This window comes from Genypterus blacodes, unplaced genomic scaffold (assembly GCF_046128005.1).
Source record: "Genypterus blacodes isolate CSIRO-AG114 ecotype Tasmania unplaced genomic scaffold, CSIRO-AGI_Gbla_v1 ptg000032l_1, whole genome shotgun sequence".
NCBI lineage: Eukaryota > Metazoa > Chordata > Actinopteri > Ophidiiformes > Ophidiidae > Genypterus > Genypterus blacodes.
Genome location: NW_027466845.1, coordinates 3,190,462 through 3,214,478, shown reverse-complemented (window position 1 = coordinate 3,214,478; position 24,017 = coordinate 3,190,462). Strand labels below are relative to the sequence as shown.

At 44.8% G+C, this 24,017-nt stretch overlaps 2 protein-coding genes across 6 annotated transcripts; both read right to left on the bottom strand.

The window, feature by feature from the left end:
* Positions 1-83: 83 nt before the first annotated feature.
* Positions 84-20,486, bottom strand: stim1a (stromal interaction molecule 1a). Of its 5 annotated transcripts, XM_076146430.1 has the most exons (14): positions 20,316-20,485; positions 19,475-19,607; positions 16,171-16,301; positions 13,733-13,847; positions 12,598-12,709; positions 12,237-12,352; positions 9,571-9,748; positions 6,187-6,364; positions 5,524-5,691; positions 5,320-5,420; positions 4,861-5,093; positions 3,915-3,992; positions 3,211-3,274; positions 84-2,463 (listed from the first exon to the last, which is right to left on the bottom strand). In XM_076146430.1, exons 2-14 carry the CDS (start codon positions 19,593-19,595, stop codon positions 1,950-1,952), a joined length of 2,109 nt encoding a protein of 702 aa, XP_076002545.1. In that variant the 5' UTR covers positions 19,596-19,607; positions 20,316-20,485; the 3' UTR covers positions 84-1,949. The 5 variants fall into 5 exon arrangements, with proteins under 5 accessions (XP_076002545.1, XP_076002547.1, XP_076002542.1 ...); XM_076146432.1 differs by lacking the exon at positions 3,915-3,992; XM_076146427.1 differs by having other exon boundaries at positions 2,370-3,274; positions 20,316-20,486.
* A 716-nt stretch (positions 20,487-21,202) lies between these two features.
* LOC142995363 (acyltransferase PGAP2-like) lies at positions 21,203-24,003 on the bottom strand. The gene is made up of 6 exons (XM_076146375.1): positions 23,855-24,003; positions 22,956-23,120; positions 22,510-22,759; positions 22,252-22,358; positions 22,024-22,132; positions 21,203-21,630 (listed from the first exon to the last, which is right to left on the bottom strand). Exons 2-6 carry the CDS (start codon positions 23,106-23,108, stop codon positions 21,500-21,502), a joined length of 750 nt encoding a protein of 249 aa, XP_076002490.1. The 5' UTR covers positions 23,109-23,120; positions 23,855-24,003; the 3' UTR covers positions 21,203-21,499.
* Positions 24,004-24,017: the final 14 nt, after the last annotated feature.

Sequence of the window (24,017 nt, the reverse complement as noted above, 5' to 3'; positions counted from 1 at the left end):
AAAGGTTGACATTTGTACAGACTGAAGGCCGAAACGCAGGGCAAACACACATGATTTTACTTCCTATGACAAATCGGCGCACGTTTCATTCAAAATAGTTTATTGCCATCATGCAGGAGTGCCATAAAAGTCTGGACTATCACAGAAGATGCAAAATTATTGTTCTCTGTACAAATATATGTTGTTCATAAATAGAAGCTAAAAATGAGGATAAAAGTAGGGCGGTGAGTCAAAATGCTTAAGCTGATCCACTCCTCCAAACCCAATATAGGTTTTTAGTTACAAGTTGACATGCATCAACGTTACAGTGCGTTGTATTTGGAGCAGACAAACCGCACGCGTTCCGGCGGCATAACTCATGGTACAGCTCTGTCGTGCAAAAAGGTACAAATGACACAGTTAAAAAAGTACCGTAAGAAACCAGAGACATTTTTCAGCTGGCTTGTAAAAGAAAAGAGTTAAACGTGTTTTGTACATCCACACCACCTGTTACATCGTGAGGCTGCGGGAGGCCGACTGTGTCGTTTGCAGCACTTTTTGGTTGTTGGATGTTAATAAGAAGCATGCCGAGCGTACGGGGCGACCCTAATGACGTTTCCTTCAGCTACTGATGCATAGTTCTGTGCTTGTACGAAACCGTAAAAGATCAAACTGGTTGTGGTAATTGAGGATCGGGGCTTCGTTGGACCGTGGTCATGTGTGCTTGCATTCCTGATTCTGTAACATCTGTAAACACGGTGTGGATGAATACTTTCTGAACAAGCAAATCCCCTTAAAACATTCAGTACGCCAGTCCTACTCCTTTCAAAGAGAAGGGACGAGAGCCTTTTTTTTTGCTTTGTGTGAAGGAGGTCAAAGGAGCAGACGCGGTACGAATGAAGAAGGTGAAACCGTCTACACTACATGTTTATATAAATCACCCTGCAGTCTGATAGGGGCTTTGTTTAGCCACTTACTTTCTGTGTGAACTTAAAAGGATGTGTACATTAACAAAAAAGATCAGAAACATATTTGGCTCTGCTTCCTAAGCGGACATTTCAGCCAAGCACTTCAACTCCCTAACGGAGACTGTAACAGATACGCTGGCTCGCCTCCTGGTTGATCCAGGATGAAAGGAACGTCCAGATCCTACAATTTCCTCAATGGTTCCACTTTTTGGCATCGCTTCAAAGCCCTCTTAACTCACACAAACGCACTCAACTCAACATTAAATATTTACCCAATGGTCTTCGCTGTGTTTTGGTGGTGCTTATGTAACTTTGATGAAACTCTATTGTATAAAGTACAAACATGTGTTTGTCTCAACACTGGACCGTTGCTGTGCTTCATGCCAGCACAATGTCAGAAGTCATCAGGATCTCCGTGTGCACTTCTGTCAGATTCTACACCGAGCGATTACATCTGTTTAGGACGACAGAACACAACAAAAGGAGGTCAAGTCTGAAGAAACTTAATAAGTGAGTGTGGATTCACTTTGGATTTGTAGCCCAGGTTATTCAGCTAAGCGATAAAAGAAACACCGAGTTCAGGACAAGAATCAAGCAAACACCAAGAGCATTCAGCGTTATCAGTCAAACAAAAGTGAAGACATGCAAAATGATATAGATTGAAGAACAAGAAAGAAACCCAACTGGGAGACACGTTTCCCTTAGAGACTGGCACCGTTTCCTGCAGAATAAATAATACTTTACATTCCAATATACAAACCGATCCCTTCCCCACCCCCACAAACTGGACATTGACCAAATTAGCAGATAGAGGTTGCTCCCCGTTTCTCAAAGGTTGTTGTACCTATAACGCGTCGTAACGGCAACCAATTGTGCCATGGTTTGATCTTTAAAGACCCCCACCCTCCCTCCCCCCCACCCCATCCAGAACATAGACTTTCTCAAAAACGGAACAAACAGCAACACAGTCATACAGCTGCGTTAGCTCAAAGTTCATAGCCCTTATTTTTTCTGTTTCTTGAAGATCTTGAAAGTGTGTTTCTTGCGGCTGGCAGTAGAATCTGTGTCTTCGCCTGTAGAGCAACTGTCCTCATCCAGAGGGCTCTTCTTGGAGGAGAGCTGCGGGATGCGGGTGGAGCCCTTCGCCCCCACGGCCCCCGGCACCCCGCCGGACGGTGACGGCGTGTCGGGCTCGGTGGAGTTGGGGCTGAGGGAGCGGGACGACTCCGACAGGCTGTTGACGTCTCCGAAGCTGGGCGAGTTTTCCACGCCGTACATCTTCTTCATTAGTATGGGGCTTTCGGGGACCAGCTCGGCCGGACCCCCCGCCTCGGGAAGGCGGTTCCCTCCGTTGGGGGTGTGGCCGTGAAGTGAGATGGTGTCATCGGCGCGGGCGGGCGGGCTGTACATGAGAGCGGTGGGCTTGATCAGGAGGCCTTTGGAGCTGTAGGCAGACAGACGATCGCCAACTTGGGACAAGGACAAGGAGGAGTCGGAGTCGGAGCGATTTAGGTCCCTGTGGGAGAAAACAAGATAAGAGGAAATGAGAAAATAAACAAAACCAAGCAGCGTTTAAGTTGAAGCAGTGCATGCTGGGGTTTAGCTACAACATGGACTCTCTGCACACGGCCTGGATACTGGGGATCCACACTTGTTAGTTGTGCAGGAAAACTGGGAGAGGTAGGACAAGAGTCAAAATGGACAATGGAATTGGCATTTAAGCAAAATGAACAAATCAAAGAGAGTTAAATGCTTAAAAATGTACAGTAAAAAATAAGAGAAAATGATGATGTAAACGCTTGATACTATCCAAGTGTGTGTTAAAAATGGATGGGATGGAATGTACAGTGGGTGCGGAAAACGCCACGCACATGCGGTGTGTGCGGACAGACAGACAGACAGGTACCCGATGCCGTCGCTACACGAGGAGTGCGATTGGGAGACATCGGAGAAGGTGAAATCGGGAATAGGGTCCATGGGCTGGAAAGAAGCGTGAAACATATGGGAGGAATGAGGAAGTACGGTGCCACCCACAGCGCTGGGTAAGCAGGAGGAGGAAGACAGGGAGGCCACAGAATGAGGACTCGGGTTGGAAGAACAGATGATAGAGGGGTGAGAGACAGCGGAGGAAACAGGAGGCAGAGGGAGACTCTCCAGCTGCCCAAAGGAATGGCTGCGTGATGGTCTCAGGGCAGCCCGAGATCTGGTTGGGTACTGAGGGCCCTCGCCCTGTTGCCCCGCCAACGGGCAACTCTCTACCAACCTCTGGGAGCCCATGGCCAGCTGCGGGTCAATGTGTCGTTGGCGGAGGGACATCATACTGGGAGCTGTGGGCACAAAACAACAACGTTAATCAACAACCAGTCACAATACGGACGCTGAGGGACATGGACATGAGGGGAAACCAAGGGAGATGGATGGAAAGATACTCAGGTGCTGGGATTAAAGCACAAGATTGGGCTTGATTCAAACAATGTTGCATGTCAAGGATTAAGTCAATGACATCATACTAAAGTACTGTATACCATTATTATTTTTTAAATCCCAACACGTCTGTATTATCTTTCCAACATTTCAGGGGAAAATGTTAAAACCAGAAGAGAGACGGCCTCATCAGGTCAAACAAATGTGTTCAACAGAGAAGATATCTTGTTTTGAACAAATAAAAAAAAAAACAATTATCGCCTTTAGGATAGGAAGTGCCCATAAATTTAAAAAGGAAATTAAGTGACGATGGGGAAAAAGCAAGAGTGCACTGAAGGGCGACATACGTAGGACAGAGGAGGGGAACCGTGGCAAGCAAGCAGGGGTGTTAAAGGCAGCAAAGGTACTTTGTCCAGCTGTGTCCATCCACAGAGTACTGTTTGATTTGAAAGCAACGTTGTAGCTCTAGTGTGGATTGGACTCGAGGGGAAGAGACGAGATGTCAGACTGAGTACAGAGATGGGACATGAACAAATGGACAACCAGGACATTTCCACGCGCGTCGACCGCCTGAGCCGATGGACCCCAGGTCACTGGCTCGGTGTTCCAGCCAGGCGGAGTCTGAAGTTGGGCCAGTGACACAGCAGTGGCAGGCAAACACCAGAGAGATGATGAGAGAGGGAGACGAGCGAGATAGGGAGCGTAGTTAATGTTGATTGAATGACTTACTCACTATTGCAGTCACAAAGGGACTCTGCAGGACAACTTTCCCCTGCAGTTAGTCAAACTCAAAGCCTCTACATTTTAAAGCTCTGACCTAATGAGTCACACAAACAGCCGGGAACATCACAGCTACAAAGCATCAGGTTCATACTCGTGTTGATGACCATGAGAGATGTGTTATTGGCCTAAAAATCCCTTATTGCAAATCAGAAGTAGTTTTTGCAGAGAATCAGTTCTTAAATGGATTTGCAGCTTTGCAAAAATAGAGGGGGATTCCAGGTTAATGTTTCTGTTCCTAATAATAACTTAAACGGTCTTTTAGCACATGTGTGTTGGGACACAACCACTAAAAATACATCAGCACAGAAATAAGTCTCTTTAAGAAGTATATTTTTCTTGACAGTTCAATTTCCAGAGGAAAGTCACATGATACTTCAATCTCCACCATTGACTAGGTCAAACAAACACTTTAATCAAAAGTAAGACTTAACAAATTCAACAGGAGATGTGTGTAGAACAATGATGTGAATTTACATATTATACACAATACAAATGTAAAACAACACTCATTCCACTGTAGACACATGATCCTCTCTCCCTCCATCAACTGAGAGGCCATGATGACAAAAAGCAGGTAATTGTAGCTCACAAGGTCCAAATTCTCATGAGGGCTGATTTTTTGATTTCCCCAGCAGGCCCCTGCTGTGTTTAGTGGTTCGTTTGCTAATCCCCACAGAATGGCCGATAGACTCAGACGAACCCTTACATTGTAGAGTTCCGGACGGCAGGATGTCCTCATCCAAGTCGTCCATGTCGTCGGACATGATGAAGTGCTGCGGTGTGGCTCTGCCGCCCGTGAAGGACGGATCGAGGTTCAGGGAAGAGGCCAGCGAAGGCAGGCCCGGATTGTTGACGATGGTGAAGCCGGTGAGGATCTCGATCTGCTGCCAGCGGTGAAGCCTCTCCCTCAGAGCGGCCGTCACCTCGCCCAGCGCCTGCCTGCACCACACAACAACAGCAACAACAACAACTCAGACCGACTTACAACACAAAGACACAATATTCAAATGGACTCAAAGACTGATGGAGTTTTTGTTAGAACAGGCTAGATGGTCACTTTCCTGGTGGAAGTGTGTAATGGTTAAACCCGTTTAAAGTGAATGCAGCTGTAAGAAGTCTCCCCACTAAACTGAAAAGTCTGACAATGATACAATCAATAATTTACTTTGCTGCCAGGATTTTGTGGTCCACATCATCCAGGGAGGAGCTGTGAGCCACGTGGAAAGTCCCGAAGAGGGTGTTCCTCTTTTTCTTTATCTTCTCCGCCTGTGAAAAGAGAAGAAAAAGAAAAGTCCATTAGTTCACACACACTATGTTAAAGGAGCACCCAGCGATCTCGACCAGCTCCTTAACTCTACAGCCTGCTTACCCCCTCTTTGGCCACCAGTAGCTGCCGTTCAGCATTTTGCTTCTTGATGTTGTAGTACAGCACCTCCACCTCATGGGTGAGCTGCAGCCACTTCTGCAGTGAATCTGGTGGTGACCAGCTAAAGCGTGACTCCAACTCCTTCTCCGCCTTCCTCAAAGCCATGCGCACCTACAAGCCAGACGTACACGTGTCATCCTGTGGTCAAACCTCCACGGTCCCGTGCCGCAGGCTAAATCACTATTTGTTTAATATTTATCTAGTCATATTTAAAATAAAGACGGGGGAGAGCTTTGGAACAGGCCAATGAACAAAACACCGTATTACATTAGGATGTTTCATGTTTTTGTATTCATCGCCAAATGAAAAAACAAACTGACACAAATCACTGCAGCAGTGCTTCATCTTCATGGCGTGTGTGTGTGTGTGTGTATTTGTGTGGGCTGTGCACTGCTGCTCCTGCCAGATTGGCCAGAGACTTTCACAGTTGTATTTATGCTTTAGTCAGCGTGAGTGTAACAGACATACTAGTCTCTGTGCTCCAGTGCTACATCCCCCATCAGATTTGTCCTATAGTGAATGCGTCTCTTGCTCCTTTGCGGTGAACTTTTTGTTCCACTGCAAAGCCCATGTGTTCATCCCATTCATCACTCTGCAGAGCCGTACCTGGTCCAGCTCTTCTTCTGCATACTTTTGCCGACTCAGCTCGTTCTCTGTGCCTTCACGCAGCTCCCTGAGTCGGTGAGCTTCCTGTTTGGCCGTGTTGATTTCGTCCGTCAGCTTCTGCTCTAGGTTGACCTTTTCCACCTCCACAGTACGGTGCTCCTCCTGGGCGATCTGCAGTCTGCGGACACGGACGACAGAAAAAGACATGAGTGAAATATTTAATCTTTATTTTTAACCAAGAAGAAAAGAAACTAAGTCGGGAAGGCATCAATGGTGGCAAAAATGCAAAAGTAACACAATAGGTGCCAGAGTCTTTTACTGAAGACAGGCGTGACGTGTAAGCATGCAAGTTGCACGTACAGTATGTGCGAAATGTACAGACTTGCATCAGCCACGCATCACCGGAAACAATGGGTAAGGCGTAGAAAGCAAAGGGCATCGCATGCAGCTGCTGGGGAGCTCACAGTAAACTGACATGAGAGGGAGCAGAGCCAGGAATGAGAACAGCTGTCAGCAAGCACTTTAAGAGGCGTACAGTGCAGCATGCAAAGCTCCTGTAGTGTCCGGGACACGTATGTGCTGCATGGGATATTATTAGCCCAGGCCGGGACAAAAAAAGCTTCACTTATAGTAGAAAGAAATGGGAGCCGTGACATAATTATTTGTGCTCCGACGCTGAACATTTAACTCGTCTGTCCCAAGACATAATCAACACCAGAACAACTGTGACTATGAATAGATATGTAGAAACATAATACGCATCTTGGTGCCAAGAGCTTGAAACTAACTTTGAAGTGTAACCCTTATCTGAGATGTGGCGTCTCATCTCACGCTGGCATTTAAAGGCTTTCATCTTAACCGTCTCACACACACAGCTACGCAAATATAATAATGGAACTCCCAAGAGAAACTATACTGTGACAACAAAAGGGACTCGCCTCGGTTTCTAAACACACATTTACAACCTTCGTGAACAAAAGTGTCATTGTAGCAAACTGACTGATGCGTTTGTTTGTGAAAAGCAAAATGGTCAGAGCCACACACGACTTTAACCTGAGGGCAGGACAAAGATAAAACACCGAGTAATACTGCCTTTGTGACAGTAGGGGGCAGCACTGTTCTCCTGTCAGAGGGAGCAGAGGCGTGCAGAGGCCCAGTGAAAGGTGATCCAGGCAGGTCTCTATGGAAAATGTGAGTGGTGGGCCGTCGTGCTAATGCTTTCGACCCTGACCTCTAATGTTCTCTAACAAAGATTCAAAATCACTGGCAGAGCAACACAGTGGCCTGAGTGAAGACCCCACATTCTCTCCCTCTCTCATCTCTCTCTCTCTCAGCTGGCCTGCATTGCAGAGCTCACAGCACTCAGACACAGTGTCTCTGCAGCATGAGGTAACCATTGACTAACCAAAATGATTTAATTCCAAAACCAGCTATATTCGCCAAACTTGTAGAACTTGTCGTTACTGCCCATCCAACACGCAATGTTATTGTCCTTGTTGCCAGTCCTCTGCCAGGATACAGTGTCTGTCTGCACAACACACCCTGGTCCAATTATAGGTGAATTAGCACCGGAGCTGAGATGCTGAGCGGCTACCCTTAACACCATCTCCCAGCAGTGAAGCAGTGACGAGGTCGAACAATGTTGTAAAAGGCACCCAGGAAAATTCAGCTACGGCAAAAGAACTCCTCCCACCGTCTCCCAACAGGGGAGAGCCATGACTGGGCCAGGCTACTTGATACCACCAGAGGATATGCTCGAAGGTCTGGAAAGAGAGCAGCTGGCAGGAGGGATCAGGAAGAAAGGCAGCGCTACAGACAGAGGACATACCTCCGTCCCTCCCCACGCGGCCAAATCACATGTTGGAGGTCCTGCAGTACGTGTTAAGACTGAGATCTGTGGGAAACCCAAGTCTCACTTATGGGCTCCATGATCGCCGACAATATATGCTACGTTTACAATATCACTACAGCGGCAATCCTTCACCGTCCAGGCTACGCCACACACACACACACACACACACACACACACACACACACACACACACACACACACACACACACACACACACACACACACACACACACACACACACACACACACACACACACACACACACACACACACACACACACACGATTTACAACAGCTTGAATGTTTAAATCCAACTCTGAAATACCATGAGAATCACAGTCAGTCTACAAGGCTGCTTCATTTATATCTGAGTTAAATTACTAAATACTTACTAGAGACTTACTAATCAATAAACATGGCGCATATTATCTTACTTCAGGAAAAATGCCATATAAGGAAAAAATTTCAAGGCATTTGAGTATTTGGTCCTTTCTTTGAACTCTCACCGATCAGAAAAGAGATTTAAAACCAGCTACAACATGCCACTAGGTTAACCACAAGGAATCTCCTTTGGCCCTCAGAACATCTTAAATCATCGACAAGATTTTGGATGCACGGTGCAGGATTTTGCAACCATTAGAAAAGATTGTGAACATGGAGGAAAGCAGGGAGAAAACAAATGCGTTTGATCTCCAGGGGCAGAAAGACCTGGTGATTGCCAAGAAAGTCACAAGATGCATAAAGAGAGCCAAGCAGCTGATTTGACAACAATTGGAAACCAGACAGCTTGGATCAAGACATATTAGATAAAGTACAAAGTATTATCCCGTTGTTCTGCCGATTCCAAAGCACAACAGAACGCTCACAGTCCAACCATGTGATCATGTGACTATTTGCTTCGTCATCTGTTTTCCAGTGGGGTGTAACTAATCAACTAGCAACTCATTGTGTAACACTCATATAACCTAGTTCAAATCTCCTTTAGAAAACACAAAGCCGGGTGGTTAACATCCGCAAAGGAGAGTGAAGCACGACGATTCCATAGAAAGAAAGAGGAATTCAATGCCGCTTCAACTTTGCAGCTGCCAGTTGCGTGTTCACAAGTGATCAAAGCCCAAAATCACTGTGGCAACAAAGAGTGACCTGGCAGTTTTTCAAAAGGGACAAAGTTTGGCGTGCGGAGGTTTGTCCCCTTGGAACAGTGAATAGTCCTATCGGGCAGCATTCAGCGGGCAAAGCCCACAGAAATTCTTTCCACTGCCTTACTGCATCACACGGAAGTGCAAATCTGTTGTCCCTACTTTACGAAACGGACACCTATTTGTTCCGCTCTCGTTTCCATCGTGGACGTAGTCGTAGTATGACAACATAGGAAAGACGAGACTAAAAACAAATGGAAAAAGGCCAATTCACAACCACAGTTGACTAATTTAGTCTGTAGGCCGGCCAAAGACACGGTTTGTGTGCATAATAAAACACGAATCACAGCTTGGAAGCGATTGGTTGTGTGGGTGGGGGGAGAAAAGCCTCACTTCTGCTGTAGGTCATGCAGACTCTGCTCGGCTCTCTGCAGGCCCTCCAGGTCTTTCATCATCTTCTTCATGTGGTCCTTGGAGTAGCGGTTCTGGATGTAGGCAAACCAGCAGCCGCCCATGCCGATGACGATTGACACAACCAGCATGAAGTCCTTCAAATGGTTATGTCTGTTCACTGGGAGAGACGGAGAATGACACACACTTAGCAGAGGTATGATAAACATTACATTAAAAGAAAATAAGCGAACATATCTTAGCTCTATTACAGAAACACAAACAAATAAGTGAGCGCCTCACAAGTTCAAGCTGAGGTGAGGAAGACCGAATATCACAGAAAAATGCAACCCGTTTCAATCGTCTAAATAAATGAAGATAAACTACTCAAAACATAGCACCAAATAATGATAACTCAGGGAATTTACAGTTATTTCAGCTATTTTCAACCATTACATATCTGTTTAAGTAGTTTCAGATGGGATGTAATATGCTTTTTGTCCTTTAGCCACTTGATTTGTTAATAAAGCACCAACATGTGTCAACTTCCACAAACCCTGAATTTAAGCAGAATCAGCTTTCTTCACTTCCACTTCAGGATTTGATGCTGCTTCAAGGGAATGAACACGGCTCTACATTACCTCAGAAATAGACTGTACGCTTGTATGCCATCATAATGAAGGTCATGACCACAACCAGAATGTCCTGTTGAATGTTTATCTTTCAAACCCGCAAAAGGGCGCGAGGGGAATCGAGTTACTTGTCACTTTCTGGAGTGACACCAACAGGAAGTAGAATGAGCGAAAAAGTGCAGGTATGAGGATGAGCTCAAGAAAGCGTGTCGGTAAGAAAAAATTCCTTACAAACAAATTCCTGTATAGCCGTCACTTCGACTACACGTTTACATCTTGAGAGAACATTAGGATAAGAAGAACATCACTAGTGTCCCTCCTTGCTGAGCTCCATTTATTCCTCTGGACTTGCTTATAAAATCCAGGACAAACAAGGGTCAGTCGGAGCCAAAGAGAACCGAGATATCTGCAATGTAACTTAGAGACAATGCAGGGCAATACATTATGTTGGACAAGACAGATAATATTTTCCCAATGCTGCATTATTACTGCCTTTTCCAACACCATCTGCCCAAAACAGCAGATTAGAGAGTTTACCTTCTGTCATCCCCCCAAGTACAACCTATGTAAATTTGTAATTCAGAGACGATGCATCAATGCCTCTCAGGAGAAACACAGAGACAGCACGTAGTGACATCTAATCATGCCCTGCACAGAGCATTACGACATCCCAAGGAGGTTGTTCTATTACTGACACAACCCCGAGGTAGATTAGGATCAACCCATTGTGAGATGTCTTAAAATGCTGCTGCTGTAAACAGTCAGTAGGACTATTAATGGGAACCCCTGGCTTTGAGAGGCTGTCAAAGCCAGGCAGCACTCGCTAACGTCTTCCTTTGTGACTCGAATGAAACACGAGCTCAATGACACATGCCAGACACAGGCCGCCAAACACTTCTGCTGTGCCCGTTCCTTCCTTTTGTAACGACCTGCTCTGCGCGAGGGTTCATTCATTTCCCTCTACTCGCTTCACTGCTGTTTATACGTCCGCTTTTGTCAACAGTGCCTCCAAATATGGACCTTCCCCCTCTGACCTGGCTTAGTTTCACTCCAGTAAAGAGAGGATCAGACTACAAACCCAGAGGAGGGTTGAGGCACGATTAAGGCTTTGCATTACCTCTAGCTCACTTCATAAGGAAATTAATGTAAAACGCAAGTATAGCGGTTCACCGTGTTTTAACTTCTACACAAAAAGGTCGACCTTATTGTTTGTCAAAAAAATGTACTTTGACTCTCATCATGGGAAGATTGAAAGTTCCCATGTCAACATTGCCTGAGAACAAGAAACACAAAGTACTGCAAACAGGGACAGTTGAAGTACACCTATTTCACTGTCATGCTATGATCTCATTAAAACAACACAAGACAGCAGATTGGGTCCCAGTGAAAACATTCCTCAGGACATTTACACACATTAAAACAACTGAAATCAGCACAGACCAAAGTATGCTTACTCACAAGAAGTTTATTAAGTAGTAAGTGTAGTATGGGATCGTTCTCCGGAATGGGTAGACTTAAATCCTACTGCAATTGCGCAATTCGTCATGGTTACCGAGTACAGCGGGATCCTATTGATTCTGCTCATGTAAACGCCTTTGATCACAGTAAGGATAGCTACTTGGGAGTACTGAGTGTATTTAATAATACTGAGTGATAGTGGTGTACAGAGAGAACGAGAGAGAGGAAGATTGGTAAATGTGTTTGTCTCTGTGCGCAGAGAGGTGTGTGTGGAATACAGAGCAGTCCGGGTCTCGGCCGCACCTCAGCTTGAATCCTCCGTCTTTAAAAAATAAAGCGTGACGGAGCGTTTTCCTGCCTATTCAAATAACACAGGGAGCCAAAGTCTGTGTGTGTGTATGTATAATTAATAAATATCACAAAGTTAAGCTGGGGAATAAGAGCAGCAGACCACAGCGGTCAGAAGGCTTCAGAATACAAACTTAATACGAACACAACTTCTTGTGGCTATTACAGAGTACAATTATCCAAAGTTCTGAAACTCTCCATTGGTGTGACGTGAACTGAAATGGCACTTACTCAGTGGTGCTCCAAAGAGGACAGTGTCCAAAGCTTTGAGCTGCAACTTTTGCACATGGCTGCGATCCAGAATCTTCAGAATGGAGACTGCCAGAGTGACATTCTTTATTGCAAGCCTGAGAGAGAACAGAGATCATTTAACAAGAACAAGGAAGGAAGGACAAAAAGGTTTAATCCATTTTCAGAGCATCAGTAATATAAACTGGTGTGTAATGGAACTATGTCTTCGTCTGACGCGGCCCAGTGGAGTCATTAACGGTATAAATATGCGGTTATGTTCCAAACTTACACTCCAGCCACTTACACTCCAGCCAGTTTGCATTGTCATTGCAGAGTCAAAGAGAAGGCACGTCTAACTTACCTTGGCATGACACTTCCGTTAAAATGCAGCTTGCGAAATGCTTCCACATACTGTGGTAGCTCCACGTAGGTGATCAGCCATTCCACAACCTCATCCACTGTCCAGTTATACACTGAGGGGGGAAGAATAAGATAAGAATTTCACTTATTACTCCTCTGACAACTGCCACATTTAATATTTATACGGTGAGGAACGAGAGTGAGGTCAGTCTGGAGCTACAAAGACACTGAGGGAATGCATCTATGAGTTTACGGACTGGTTCATCGAATGTAGCACTGCATGTTCCTTATGTTCCTTCCGTAATGCGCACACCTCTGCACAGTTTCTCTACATGCAGAGTAACCAGTACAACTTGAAACTTGATATGGTGATCGCGATGCGTTACTTAATTCATGACCATGCATTAACTATGTAGCAGGCATTTCCCTAACCTGTTGTGTGGTAACTCACACCATGACCTTAAACAGCTTGCCCACGACAACAAAGGGAGAAAGGAACACCGCCTCACAGCATCTGGCTAAGTCAACAGTGTGGGTTGTTTGTGTTAATATGCTGCTGGCCCGAACAAACACCCAGAGTCCTGCTCAGAACCTCCTGAGCCCCGTCAAGGGGCTGCAATGCAGGCCGCGTCAAAAAAAAGAGGGAGAGACGAGCGGCCAGAGGAAAGGGTGTGAGAGGACGTGAGTGCCAGATACAGCAGAGTCATGACAGGTCCTCTCCACAGAGTCATGATAGCCTAACCTCACTGATAGGTAGCAGGATGTGAGGACGTGTCACGCATGTTTGCAAATTTGCTGTTGACAGATTCAATGATGTCGCTTGTGCTACGCAGCTGAAGCAGATTTGTGCGCTGCAGTTTGCTGTGTCATGCATTGTGGTTTACTGCCTTGCTCCTTGTGTGGGTGAGGAGGCGGTAATCTGTGAACCATACTTGACATTTTGTTCAAACACCGTGTAGTCTCTCATTAAGAGCGCCGTCCTTCATTATAATCGGTACACAGTCATGTCGAGGCAGAACATACTGTACAGAAAGAGATTCATATTCTGCACGTGACAAATGCAGTCGACTCAGAAATACAGAACAATGCAGCTTGACAGGGCCGCTTTGTGCAGATGCCTTCAGGGGGGAACGTACCTTCAGAGCCCTTCCATGCGTTCCACAGGTCTTCCACGCTGATGAGCTGGTCGTCCCCGTGGAAGCTGTTGTGCTTGGCCTTGGGATCGTGGTAGTTAAGATCTTCTCTTAAGAACTGCAAGAAAACAAGGATGTTTGAGAGGTTACAAACTAAACAATACAGACTCAAGTTATGTTTGGTGGAGTAACAGGTTAGCATGAGTGAAATCCAAGAAGTACAAAAACTGCATTTAACACGGATGTTGGAACGTTGCTTAACTGGTTTTCATGTTTTTGTGCCATGTGACCAGTTAAACCTCTTTTGCCTTTTAAGACAAAGCCAAATAAGAGAGCAGCTCTGGGGGCTCGGGTGCGTTTCCTTCACTCACTCTGAATGGACCATTAAACTCTATAAATATCTCATCCACACACACACACACACACAGGAATAAATCTGTATGTTTGACTACCTCACTATTGTACACTCTGGATTTAATGGTGTGGATTGATGCAACAGCACAGATTCCCCCCGCCCCCCCTTTCCCCCTCCATTAAACAGTGACTCCACGTTTCAACACAGGAGAGGAGAAGACCGGGGACAACATTTAAAGCTATTATGGCTTAAAGAACAACAAATAGAGATGTTTTGTTGTGTTCTGGTAACTATTATTAATGAACACAATACACTAAATTAACTCCTGCCTCAAAGCAAGAAATTTGTGGGTTGGATTCCATGCCAGGTCTTCCCTGTGGGGAGTTTGCATATTCTCATATTCTACCTATTCAGGTGTTTGTGAGAGTTTCCTCCGGGTGCTCTGGTTTCCTCCCAAACACAAAAGACATGCAGCTCAGGTGAATCCTCAACTCTAAACTGCCCTGAGGTGTCAATTGTGACTGAACTGTCTTGTGTGTCTTGTGTTGATAGGCTGGAGACCCAAGCAGCAGGCCTCCAGCACCCAGTGAAGGAGAATGAATGAGAATGAATTCAATGAACCAATACCTTAAAATCACTAAAAAGGACTATATTAGGAGGGATTATGATGCAATATTTGTTTCCTGTTGGCAGTGTTGCTGTTCCCAGACTCACATGGTGTTATTTGCATCGTCATGAGGCAACATGGAGATACAACTCAAGGCAATAAAACGCTAACACAAGACTTCACTACCTTTATGTATCAAAGCTGCCTTGTTTGACCTTTTGTACGACCGACAGTTTGATGCCCTTTCCCACAAGAAAGTGCGCTGCTCTAACCCAGCATTTTATACTCAAGATAAATGGCACATTGTATCAAATTATACACTCCTCTGGATTCTACACTCAGCACCAATGCAGTGTTTTCTCCTGTCCAGCCACAGAGGCACACACTGTACACCACAGTATTTTGTGGTGCACTGCAGGCCGATGGAAGCCTCAGTGCCACGTTGTAGGCAGGCTCAGTCACAAGGTTACTCATCCTAACAGGAGGAAAACCTCCACTACATCTCACCTTACACACACAACAACCAACCAACACCAGCAGCATGGGTGGAAGGCAGCAATGAGTGATGATGCTGATGCTTTGGTCCTGATAGATCTGCGTGGGTCGATTTCCCTACGAGGCGGAAAGATGATCTGCAGTGCAGGTGAAATATCGTGCTCCTGAAAATCTCCATCTCCATCATGCAGTGATCAACTACCTTTATATTTGATCTTTAAAAACACGCAGAGCCGTTGTCTTCAAGCGCCGCTAACTGTTTTGAGCTTTCTTGTTCTTGGATTAAAGCCACAGCTGATATGAACACTCACTGTGCTGCACTTGATTCTTAGGCCGAGCAGAATCGTCATGTGCTGTAGTGATGGAGCTGCTTTGGTCTGGCTTGAAGTACAAACCACAGAATGGACATGAAGCTTTAGGAGGTCTGGAAGATTTGTGAGGAAATTGGCAGGTGGTCTGAGGAGCTACAGACCTGACTTCTCTCAAGCATGACACACACAGCCCACAGTGTTGTGAACGATTCAGATTCCTACAGCGAGCTCTCATTGTCACAAACATGATCCACTGCTCTAAAAGTGCAGCTGGTTTGGAATTTTACAAATACACTGGCGTTTGCTGCGTCTCAAAAGAGTAACTGATCTTCTATGTTTCAACACCTTGCCTGTTGTGTGAACGCTCCCCACTGGCAGTTTGCTGCAAAATAAATGCGAGCGGATGCTGAACCGTATTCATGCATCAAGGTGAAAGGAGCCTCGGGAGAAGAGCGCAGAACACAAATCTCCACAAACGCTGAAGTTGGAGGTAAAGGGCATTACAGAGCTATGGCTACTTATCCCATTTACTTTAACCATCTTGGCGGCAAATCCATCAGCCTACACAGGATTACAGCCGTGACACCTGTAAACCCCTCAGAGAGCTTGAACATGTAACCCAGAGCGTGCCCTTCTACAGAGCGCCACGGCGACGCTCTGTGCCGGCTCTTACCCCGTCGGTCTCCACCACGTCCACGCTGCCGTTTTCGTCGTCATCCATCTGCTTGTGGATGCTGCGTATGGCCTCGAAGCTGAGCATGCTGTTGTCGTCCTTGCATAGCGGCTCGTCGATGCGACAAAAATCTGGAGGAGAAGGACTGGGGTCAATATTTTGTTGAGAGCCACCTTTGAAAGTCAGTGATGGACACAGCATTGTTAGCAGTGATCCAGGTTGTTGGCCAGTGTGTGAAGGTTTCACATTGGCCTTAGCTTGGAAAAAATCCAAACATTTACAACACTACAGAAATGGAAAACGCTAAAAATACTTCATTCTTTTTTTTTTTTTATTAACCCAGAGGATAATTCAGATCTATTCATCTTCATTCAGTCAACTTAAACCGACTCTTCTCCCTTTAAGAAGGAAACCCTTCACGACCCTTGACACACTCATTCATTTCATCCCAAGACGCCAAAACAACCAGAATGGTAAACAAACAAGTATCTTCACAGGAAGTTGTTGCACTTTGCAGAGGCCCGTACCCGCAGCTAGATTTAGTAAGACTTATCAGATGTTTCAGGGAGCAGCAGACAAGCTTCCTGCTGCTTTCATGTGATAAGAGAAGAACCTATTGGAAGCTGGAGTTTATGTTCATAATAAAAAGGAAAGGGGAAACCCTTTTTAAGACATCTGCTCATTTGCAGATAGACAAACAGAAATGAAGGAACCCATGGATTACATGACTTACTGCCTTCATTCTTACCGAGGAAACTGAACTGCTAGATTCCTTGGCGGCGCGTAAAGTCTTGTTTATATTAGCTGCGTTCGCTCAATGTGGGGATGTTACCAAGAATCTAGACACTGTGACCGTCCAGACCGTCTGTGTTGCTCAAAAGCAGCCGGGCTTGTCCAAAAGCAGAACGGAGTCAATTATACGCAGTTTCAAATTTCAGCCATGACGGATTTGGATTTCACACTCAGTTTAACGTCAGGAACCTGTCACATGGGGCTCCATAAATTAGATATCCTTTATTAGAGTTACTTGTTTAATACCACATCCCAGCTATAGGGATGTAGGCAAAAATCTTAACCAGCACTAATTAGTGTGTAAAATTGAGCCATGCTGACTGACTGTCTGATCCAATTGCTGAAACTGAAAACAGCAAACAACGTGAAAGGAAGTCGATTTTGACGACTCTCACGGACCCGTCACATGTCAGTGATAGTCAATGGCTCTGGGCTTTATGAAGTTATGAAACAAGCTGCCGAGAGATTCAGCCTGTCCTCTGTGTCCCTGCTGTGTCCTGCCCCCCGCAACCCCACGTACTCCTTGGGGATTAGCAAACATCAGATCACAGATAGTGTTGCCACTCCTAGCTGAGCTTGGTGCGTGCTGAAGACACTTGGGAATTGTGTGAAAGGGCACGGCGAGTTACCTGTGACGGCCTACATTTTCACCTGAGTCAGATCTCTTTAGTAATGTCACAAGATCGCTGACCCAGATGTTTACTGATAAAGATTACGGGCGCTTTAGGATGGATATAGATAACCACAGAGGGGGAAGGAGAGGCTGAGGTAGAAGTTGGCCTTCCTCTCTCCGCTCCTACTTCCCAGGTGAGTGAGGTTTGGTTGGTAAATGCTCTTAGCTGTTCCCCTACAATATTTACCAGATCATCACAATAGATAAGAACATTTTACAACGCAAAGACACAACTGCAGCTGTGCACTCAAGTATAAACCAGGACATCCTTTTCCTCGTGACAATAGTACAATCAGGTTTGACTGAGAGGCATTGTAATGCTGCCAAAGATCCATGAAGACAATCAGTCTTGTGAAATCTGGATCATACTGCCAACAATACGGTGTGGCTATGCGACACGTGAAAAATCAGGATGTTATCAGTTTCAAGCAATAAGGGCGAGTCAGCATGTAGAGTGTGCTGCTGTGTCCCACTGATCCAGTCTCATAACCCTGAACAGAACCACATGCTTCAGCTGGATGGCTGGCTGGCTGGCTGGTTTGACAAAGCACAGAAACCCAAACAAGCTGCTGAAACTGAACATCTCTGCAATGTAAATCCAGCATGAAGCCAAATCTGGCACAGGATATTAACAAGGGCGTTCTGGTGTGAAAAGCCACACGAGAGCAGTGGAGGGCGGAGGCTGTTCAACTTCCGTGTGGTGGAAAGTTCACTTTTGCGCTTCTTTGTGTAAGCATATCAGCTTTGGAACTTGCACAGCAACATACCTAAAAAGGAAGGCCTCATCAGGCTGCCAGCCACTTACAACTCGCTGCACAATGAATGACAGTTAGGTAGGGGAAAACCTCACACATACAACCTGTCCTCCTTCCTCATTTGGCTTGCAAACTTCCAAAGAAACGAGATAAGGTATTTACATACCAGCCAGTCAGCCTCACGTTGCGCAACTAATTCAGCATGCAGATGGAGACTTTCTCACTTCATACACACAGCAGCCCCCAAACTATCTGACTAAAGCACTGTGAAGAATCGATCGTTTAACAGACTGCGGCTGGCCTCTGACGTGACAACATTCAGTTAAACGTGTGCAACTTGGACAATGTCTCAACACGTTTTGCCCCAAACTTCAGCTGTGTATCATACTGGTTCTGGGCTGTTTGAAAGCCAAAGCTCATAATAAGAGTTTCATAATCAACAGATCTCACGCCATTTCAAATATCTTAACAGTAGAAGATCTTACTTTAAGTTACAAAGCTCACTGCTTCTTATTCTGTGTCATTATCTTTTAACCTATTATTATGATTTATTTATTATTATCATTATTATCTTATTGTTGTCATTGTTTTGCGTTCCTATTGCTGAGCTGACCAGGTCTCTCCTCTCAAGCATTTCTTTGTTTAGTGAGCTCTGTGTGAACTACACATATAAGACAAATACAAAACAAACATGAACTTATTTTACACTATCGCCTCTTTCACGTACACGGCCTAGTGAAGAGCACAGGCTTGTGTATAATCTAGTCTTCTGTTCAGATTTACACTCGTACAATCAAGGGAAATCATTTGTGTTGCAGGAGATAACAGGGAAATACTTTTGCATTTGCTATATAAGGAGCTAAACATGGTGGATGAGAACATACCTGTGCATTCCTCTCACTAACCATTAACATCAATTACCTCCTGTTTGACTGGGCCTGGCTCCTACTGGGGCTGGAGGACAAGGCTTAACGGAGAATGCCTGCCTGACTATTCTCAGCACGGCTACATATAGTGGGGCTGCACACGCTTCACATTTAGCCCCTGCAGTCATATTGGTTCATCCTCTGCGGACTCCACTCACCTGACACGCCGTTACCAGCAGCCGGCCCGTCCGCTGAGGGCGAACTTGGCTTCTCGGTCCAACTTTCCCCAAAGAGACAGAAGCACACAATCCACACGGTCACCGCTTTGTTGACGTCCATGACTGGAGATCCCTGGGGAGGAAAATGACGATTTGACTCAGTTAATTAAAGAGTTTGTGATCACCAGACAACAACGAGACTCCAAATTGTGTATTTGTCTCAAACGTATTAGCTGGTTGATTAATTTTTTGGTGCAAAAACAGAGCAAAACACGGTTGGTATCTCTCAAATCTCTTGACACCTTCAAACGCGCCTCTTCTTCCTGACTCAACGCTGCCGTCCACGCACCTCCGTCGTTAGCTCGCTAGTAGCCGATTTAAACGTTAAAATGTTCTTTTTTCACACGTATTTTTAATTCTTATTTCATTTTTTGAAAGCGTAAGACGTTCCTTTTAGTATTTAAATAACTATATTATTCAAAGTGACAGCTGCGTGGTCAAGGCTCGACTCGTCTCGCGCCCGGAGTTGTGACAGCGAGCCCGGCTAGCAGGCTACTGTCGCGGCTACCAAACTGGGAGAGTCGGCGAGGAAATATTTGGAACAAAAAGCGGCATATTACGACATGTAAGGACGCGTTCGGGCACCAAAACAGCCGCGGTGGCGTTTCCGTGTCTTCTGCGCGCACGTCGACTGTCACTGCCTTCCCCGTAAGGCGACATTAGCCGACGCAAGCTAACGCGAAGTGGCACCCAGAAAGCGTGAAGTGTCGGCGGGTTTACGACACTTAAACCCCCGGGGCGGTAACGTTTACAACACGCGTAGGTTTGACAAATACGCTACCTGTCTGTTAAGTCCGAGACGACAGATGCGTAGTTTCAGCTCAGCGTGGACATTGCAGCAGATGTCTGGTCCCCCGGAGCCACAGTGCCGCGCATCAGACTCCACCTCCTGGATGATCGCCGTCTCCTCCTCGGACAGCGCTACCGATCTAGCGAGCAGGAAAAGCCGCAGAATAGCGCTCCGATTGTGGGCTTGTCTTCTTCTAACAGCAAGGGTCTGCTCAGTGTTAACCGGTGCTGCCATCTGGTGTTTAGAACGTTCCCTGCGAGTTGTACACATAGCTGCAGTGTGTCACCTGCCGGACAGTTTGAGATACTGCCATGATTGTCCAGCTTGTAGACGTGGTAAAGGACTGTCACTTATGATCGTGCTGCTCTGACAACAAAGAGCTGCCTGAAATTCAGCAGAAAATACAGAAATGTGCTTTAAACCTTTTAAACCTGTGCTGTGTCTCTTTCCTTTTGGTGAAACACTTCAAACTAAATCTCTGATGATGCATGATGCAGAAAGTGCCACATAGAAATTCAGTGTTGTATTTTTAAGGTGTAACATTTGTTTTCGTGTCCTCAAAATCCTACACTTCCAACTAGTGAACAAAATGATTGTGGTTGAAATGAGCCCTTGATTTTGCAGCTAGTCTCATACATGCTGTACTTGCACCATCCCGGAATTGATGTATAGGCATGTAGCAATTATGTATGCAAAAATATAGGCTAGTCTAGGCCCCTAGTAATATTTAGCAAGAGATACCATATGACTTTGGCGGTATGATGGATAACCATGCTAGAATACTACATAAAAATGGCTTCCATTGTTGTTGCAGACTGTTTTCCCCTTCTGTATTTCAAAATCAAACGCAAACATACAGTACTTGTAAGAACCACATCTTTACTTAGGCACACAGGATCCCAAATCTGATACATATGGAACAGATTACACATCACTACCTTCTGTAAGTAGATGGATGCTCACAGACGACTAAATGAGGCAAGAAAACGCACTGACGTAGCAGAATTTAGCAATAGTTTCCAATTTGTATAACATTTGCCCAAATATCAGGCAATGAATACGGTCACCATGGAAAAATATGGAAACGGCCTTCATTCAAGTCTTCCTCTCCAGTAGGCTCAGTAGGTTTTGTTGAAGCGATCATACACAAAGGGCTTTCCTCCTTGAATTATCAATCAGAAGTATTTTTCTTCAGAGGATGAAATGACCATGACCTCTTGGCTCTTAAAGTCCCATACTGCCGTGAGGTGGAAGGCCATGTTGGAAAAGACTACCAGATACTCGAACAGGGCGAAGAAGGTGTAGCCTGTGGAAAGAAAGAACAGGAGTAGTGTGTGCTTTAGTAAACGTTCTTTGTTTGCATACAGCCTGTATTACTCATGCTTTGGTTCTCACATTCAAGCAAAGTGTACTACAATTCTTAAATGATTGATCTTTCTAATAACAGCTGTCTTCATTGCTTACTCTTACAGAAAACAATGACTATAATAACAAAAAGATAAAAAAGAAAATAAAGCAGATTAATGACGTTAAGTCCGGGCCTTTAATACATTAGTATTTGTGAGTTACTTTCATCCATCTGCACGTAGTATTTTCAAGTATTGACTCTTCACGTGAGCTACATGCACGTTTTCTCTCAGTATTCCCTTTTAAGCAAAGCCAATGGTGAAACATTTAATCAAAACGATGGTATACTTACTCCCTCCCTCGCAGTACATATTGTGTTTCCAGAAAAAGAATGCAGCAAAAGCACAGAAGCACACAAAGAAAAGTAAGAGACGAACTTTCCAGTGGTGAGATTTTGCATCCTAAGGGGAAAAACAGTAAGTATGTAAGTAGTAGAATATTCACAGAGCTATATGCTTACATATGCAAAGAAGATAAATCATAAATTACAAGTGTGATTTCAGTGTGTGTGTATTTTTACCTCAGGATTTAATGAATATGTTTTGATGACCTTCCATAAGCGGCAGGTTATTATCATGTAGATGAGGGAGCTGAAGATGAAGAGGACAAAGCCTTCTTTATGTACAACTAAGACAAAAACAGAGAGAGGGAGAATTATACTTGTTATCTTATAAAGTGCAGTTATAATAAAAGCTCAGAATTGCTGCAAAATGATTTCTATCCTTCAAATCAGAACTGAAATATACAAATGTTCTATTAACACACTCATATTACTTACAGTAAGTCTCACTGGAAGACACATATGTGAGGAGCAGGAGGCCCAGATTTTCAAGCACAGAAAAGGCCAAACTCAAGCGACTGAGCAAATTCTCAGGGAACTTTGAGGCAAAGCGTGTTTTGTAAAAGTTGAAGTATGTAAACGCCACCAGGAACCTCGGTGCTGAGTGCAGCCCGATGCAGAACCGCCAGATGTGGCATTCAGGGCTCAGGCTTATCGAGGCACTGATGGATGGCAGGTAATTAGGAACCTAGAATATAGAAATAAAGGTCAAAACAAATGATTAATGTGGCATAGACAGAAATGTAAACTACTAATGAGAAAAATGGAACACACAGTGAAGTAACTCATCTAATCTTGGCAGACACATCAGATACTGCAGAGACAAAGAATGAGTTGAGTAATACTTCTGGATTGAATTATGTTTCAGAGCAGAGGGGGGTTACCTGGCAGTGAGTACCAGTGGAGTCTTCAAAATGGAAAACAGATGATATGAAGACACAAGTTATCAGTCCAAGCAGCGGCATGCAGACGGTGGCCAACACACAGGAGGAAAAGGACCAGCGGAGGACGAGGGGCCTCTCATAGCTCCCTAGCATCTTCTATTCAATCTGCCAACAGGGAGAAAGTTGAATTTAAAGTAGGAGTCAGAACACGACATAGACAATCTGAGAATAAAGACAAGAGGGATTGTTATGTATTCATGAACAGATCATGCTACCAAATCTTTGAGCACTTTCTTTTACAGAGTGTATCCAGTTAATTGAGCACAATACTGTCTGCTGGGCTGGACTTCACTGTGAGGCAGGGCAGGGATTTGCCTTCACCCACAGCTAATACATTTACATTTTACATTTACATTTAGTTTGTAAATGTAAAGCATTTTGTTTTTTTGCAAAGTGGCGTACATGAAATTTGAATAACACAAACAAATAATCTTGAACAAGAGTAAGTGCCATGAGCCTACTAGATAATATTTCGATAAGTGGATATAAAACAAACCTATGATTCTAATGTGATACCTTAATGCTTAGAATAATGGAATAATGGAAATGTAGACTTTTCAAGACCAGTTCTTGTTAATTTAGCTCTGATTTACCCAAAACATACACAATCAAACCCGTTTTAAAATTCCTGTATCCGAAAATGTTTAAATCATCTATCAATGTCCCTCGTTACATTATTATTATTATCATTGTTATATTATTCCATATATTCTAACAGAACATATGGAGTGAACCTACCTCCGCTCTGGACACTGTGAACACCTGCTTACGAGCAATAAATAAGATATTACAATGGATTTAGGTCATACTCATGATGAAAGACAGAACAAAGCATCAACCTTGGATGAACTCGAATACATGAAAGGGATCCGAGCATCATGCGGCCGCACGCAGACACACGCTCATGGTCGCTTCAGCGTTTAGCAGAGGGAGCGATGATCGGATGATCCGGGCTGATCCGGGATGCTACGAGACAGCTGACAGCGACATACAGGGACCCGG

Bases quoted from the DNA above. Each gene is read 5' to 3' on its own strand.
- stim1a (XM_076146427.1), bottom strand. From the start codon at position 19,595: ATGGACGTCAACAAAGCGGTGACCGTGTGGATTGTGTGCTTCTGTCTC. The intron at 12,353-12,597 runs GTAAGTTAGACG...GTTCTCTCTCAG, and splicing joins AACGGAAGTGTCATGCCAAG to GCTTGCAATAAAGAATGTCA. The intron at 5,421-5,523 runs GTAAGCAGGCTG...CTCTTTTCACAG, and splicing joins TACTGGTGGCCAAAGAGGGG to GCGGAGAAGATAAAGAAAAA.
- LOC142995363 (XM_076146375.1), bottom strand. From the start codon at position 23,108: ATGCTAGGGAGCTATGAGAGGCCCCTCGTCCTCCGCTGGTCCTTTTCC. The intron at 22,359-22,509 runs GTAAGTAATATG...TTTTTGTCTTAG, and splicing joins GTCTTCCAGTGAGACTTACT to TTGTACATAAAGAAGGCTTT. The intron at 21,631-22,023 runs GTAAGTATACCA...TTCTTTCCACAG, and splicing joins TATGTACTGCGAGGGAGGGA to GCTACACCTTCTTCGCCCTG.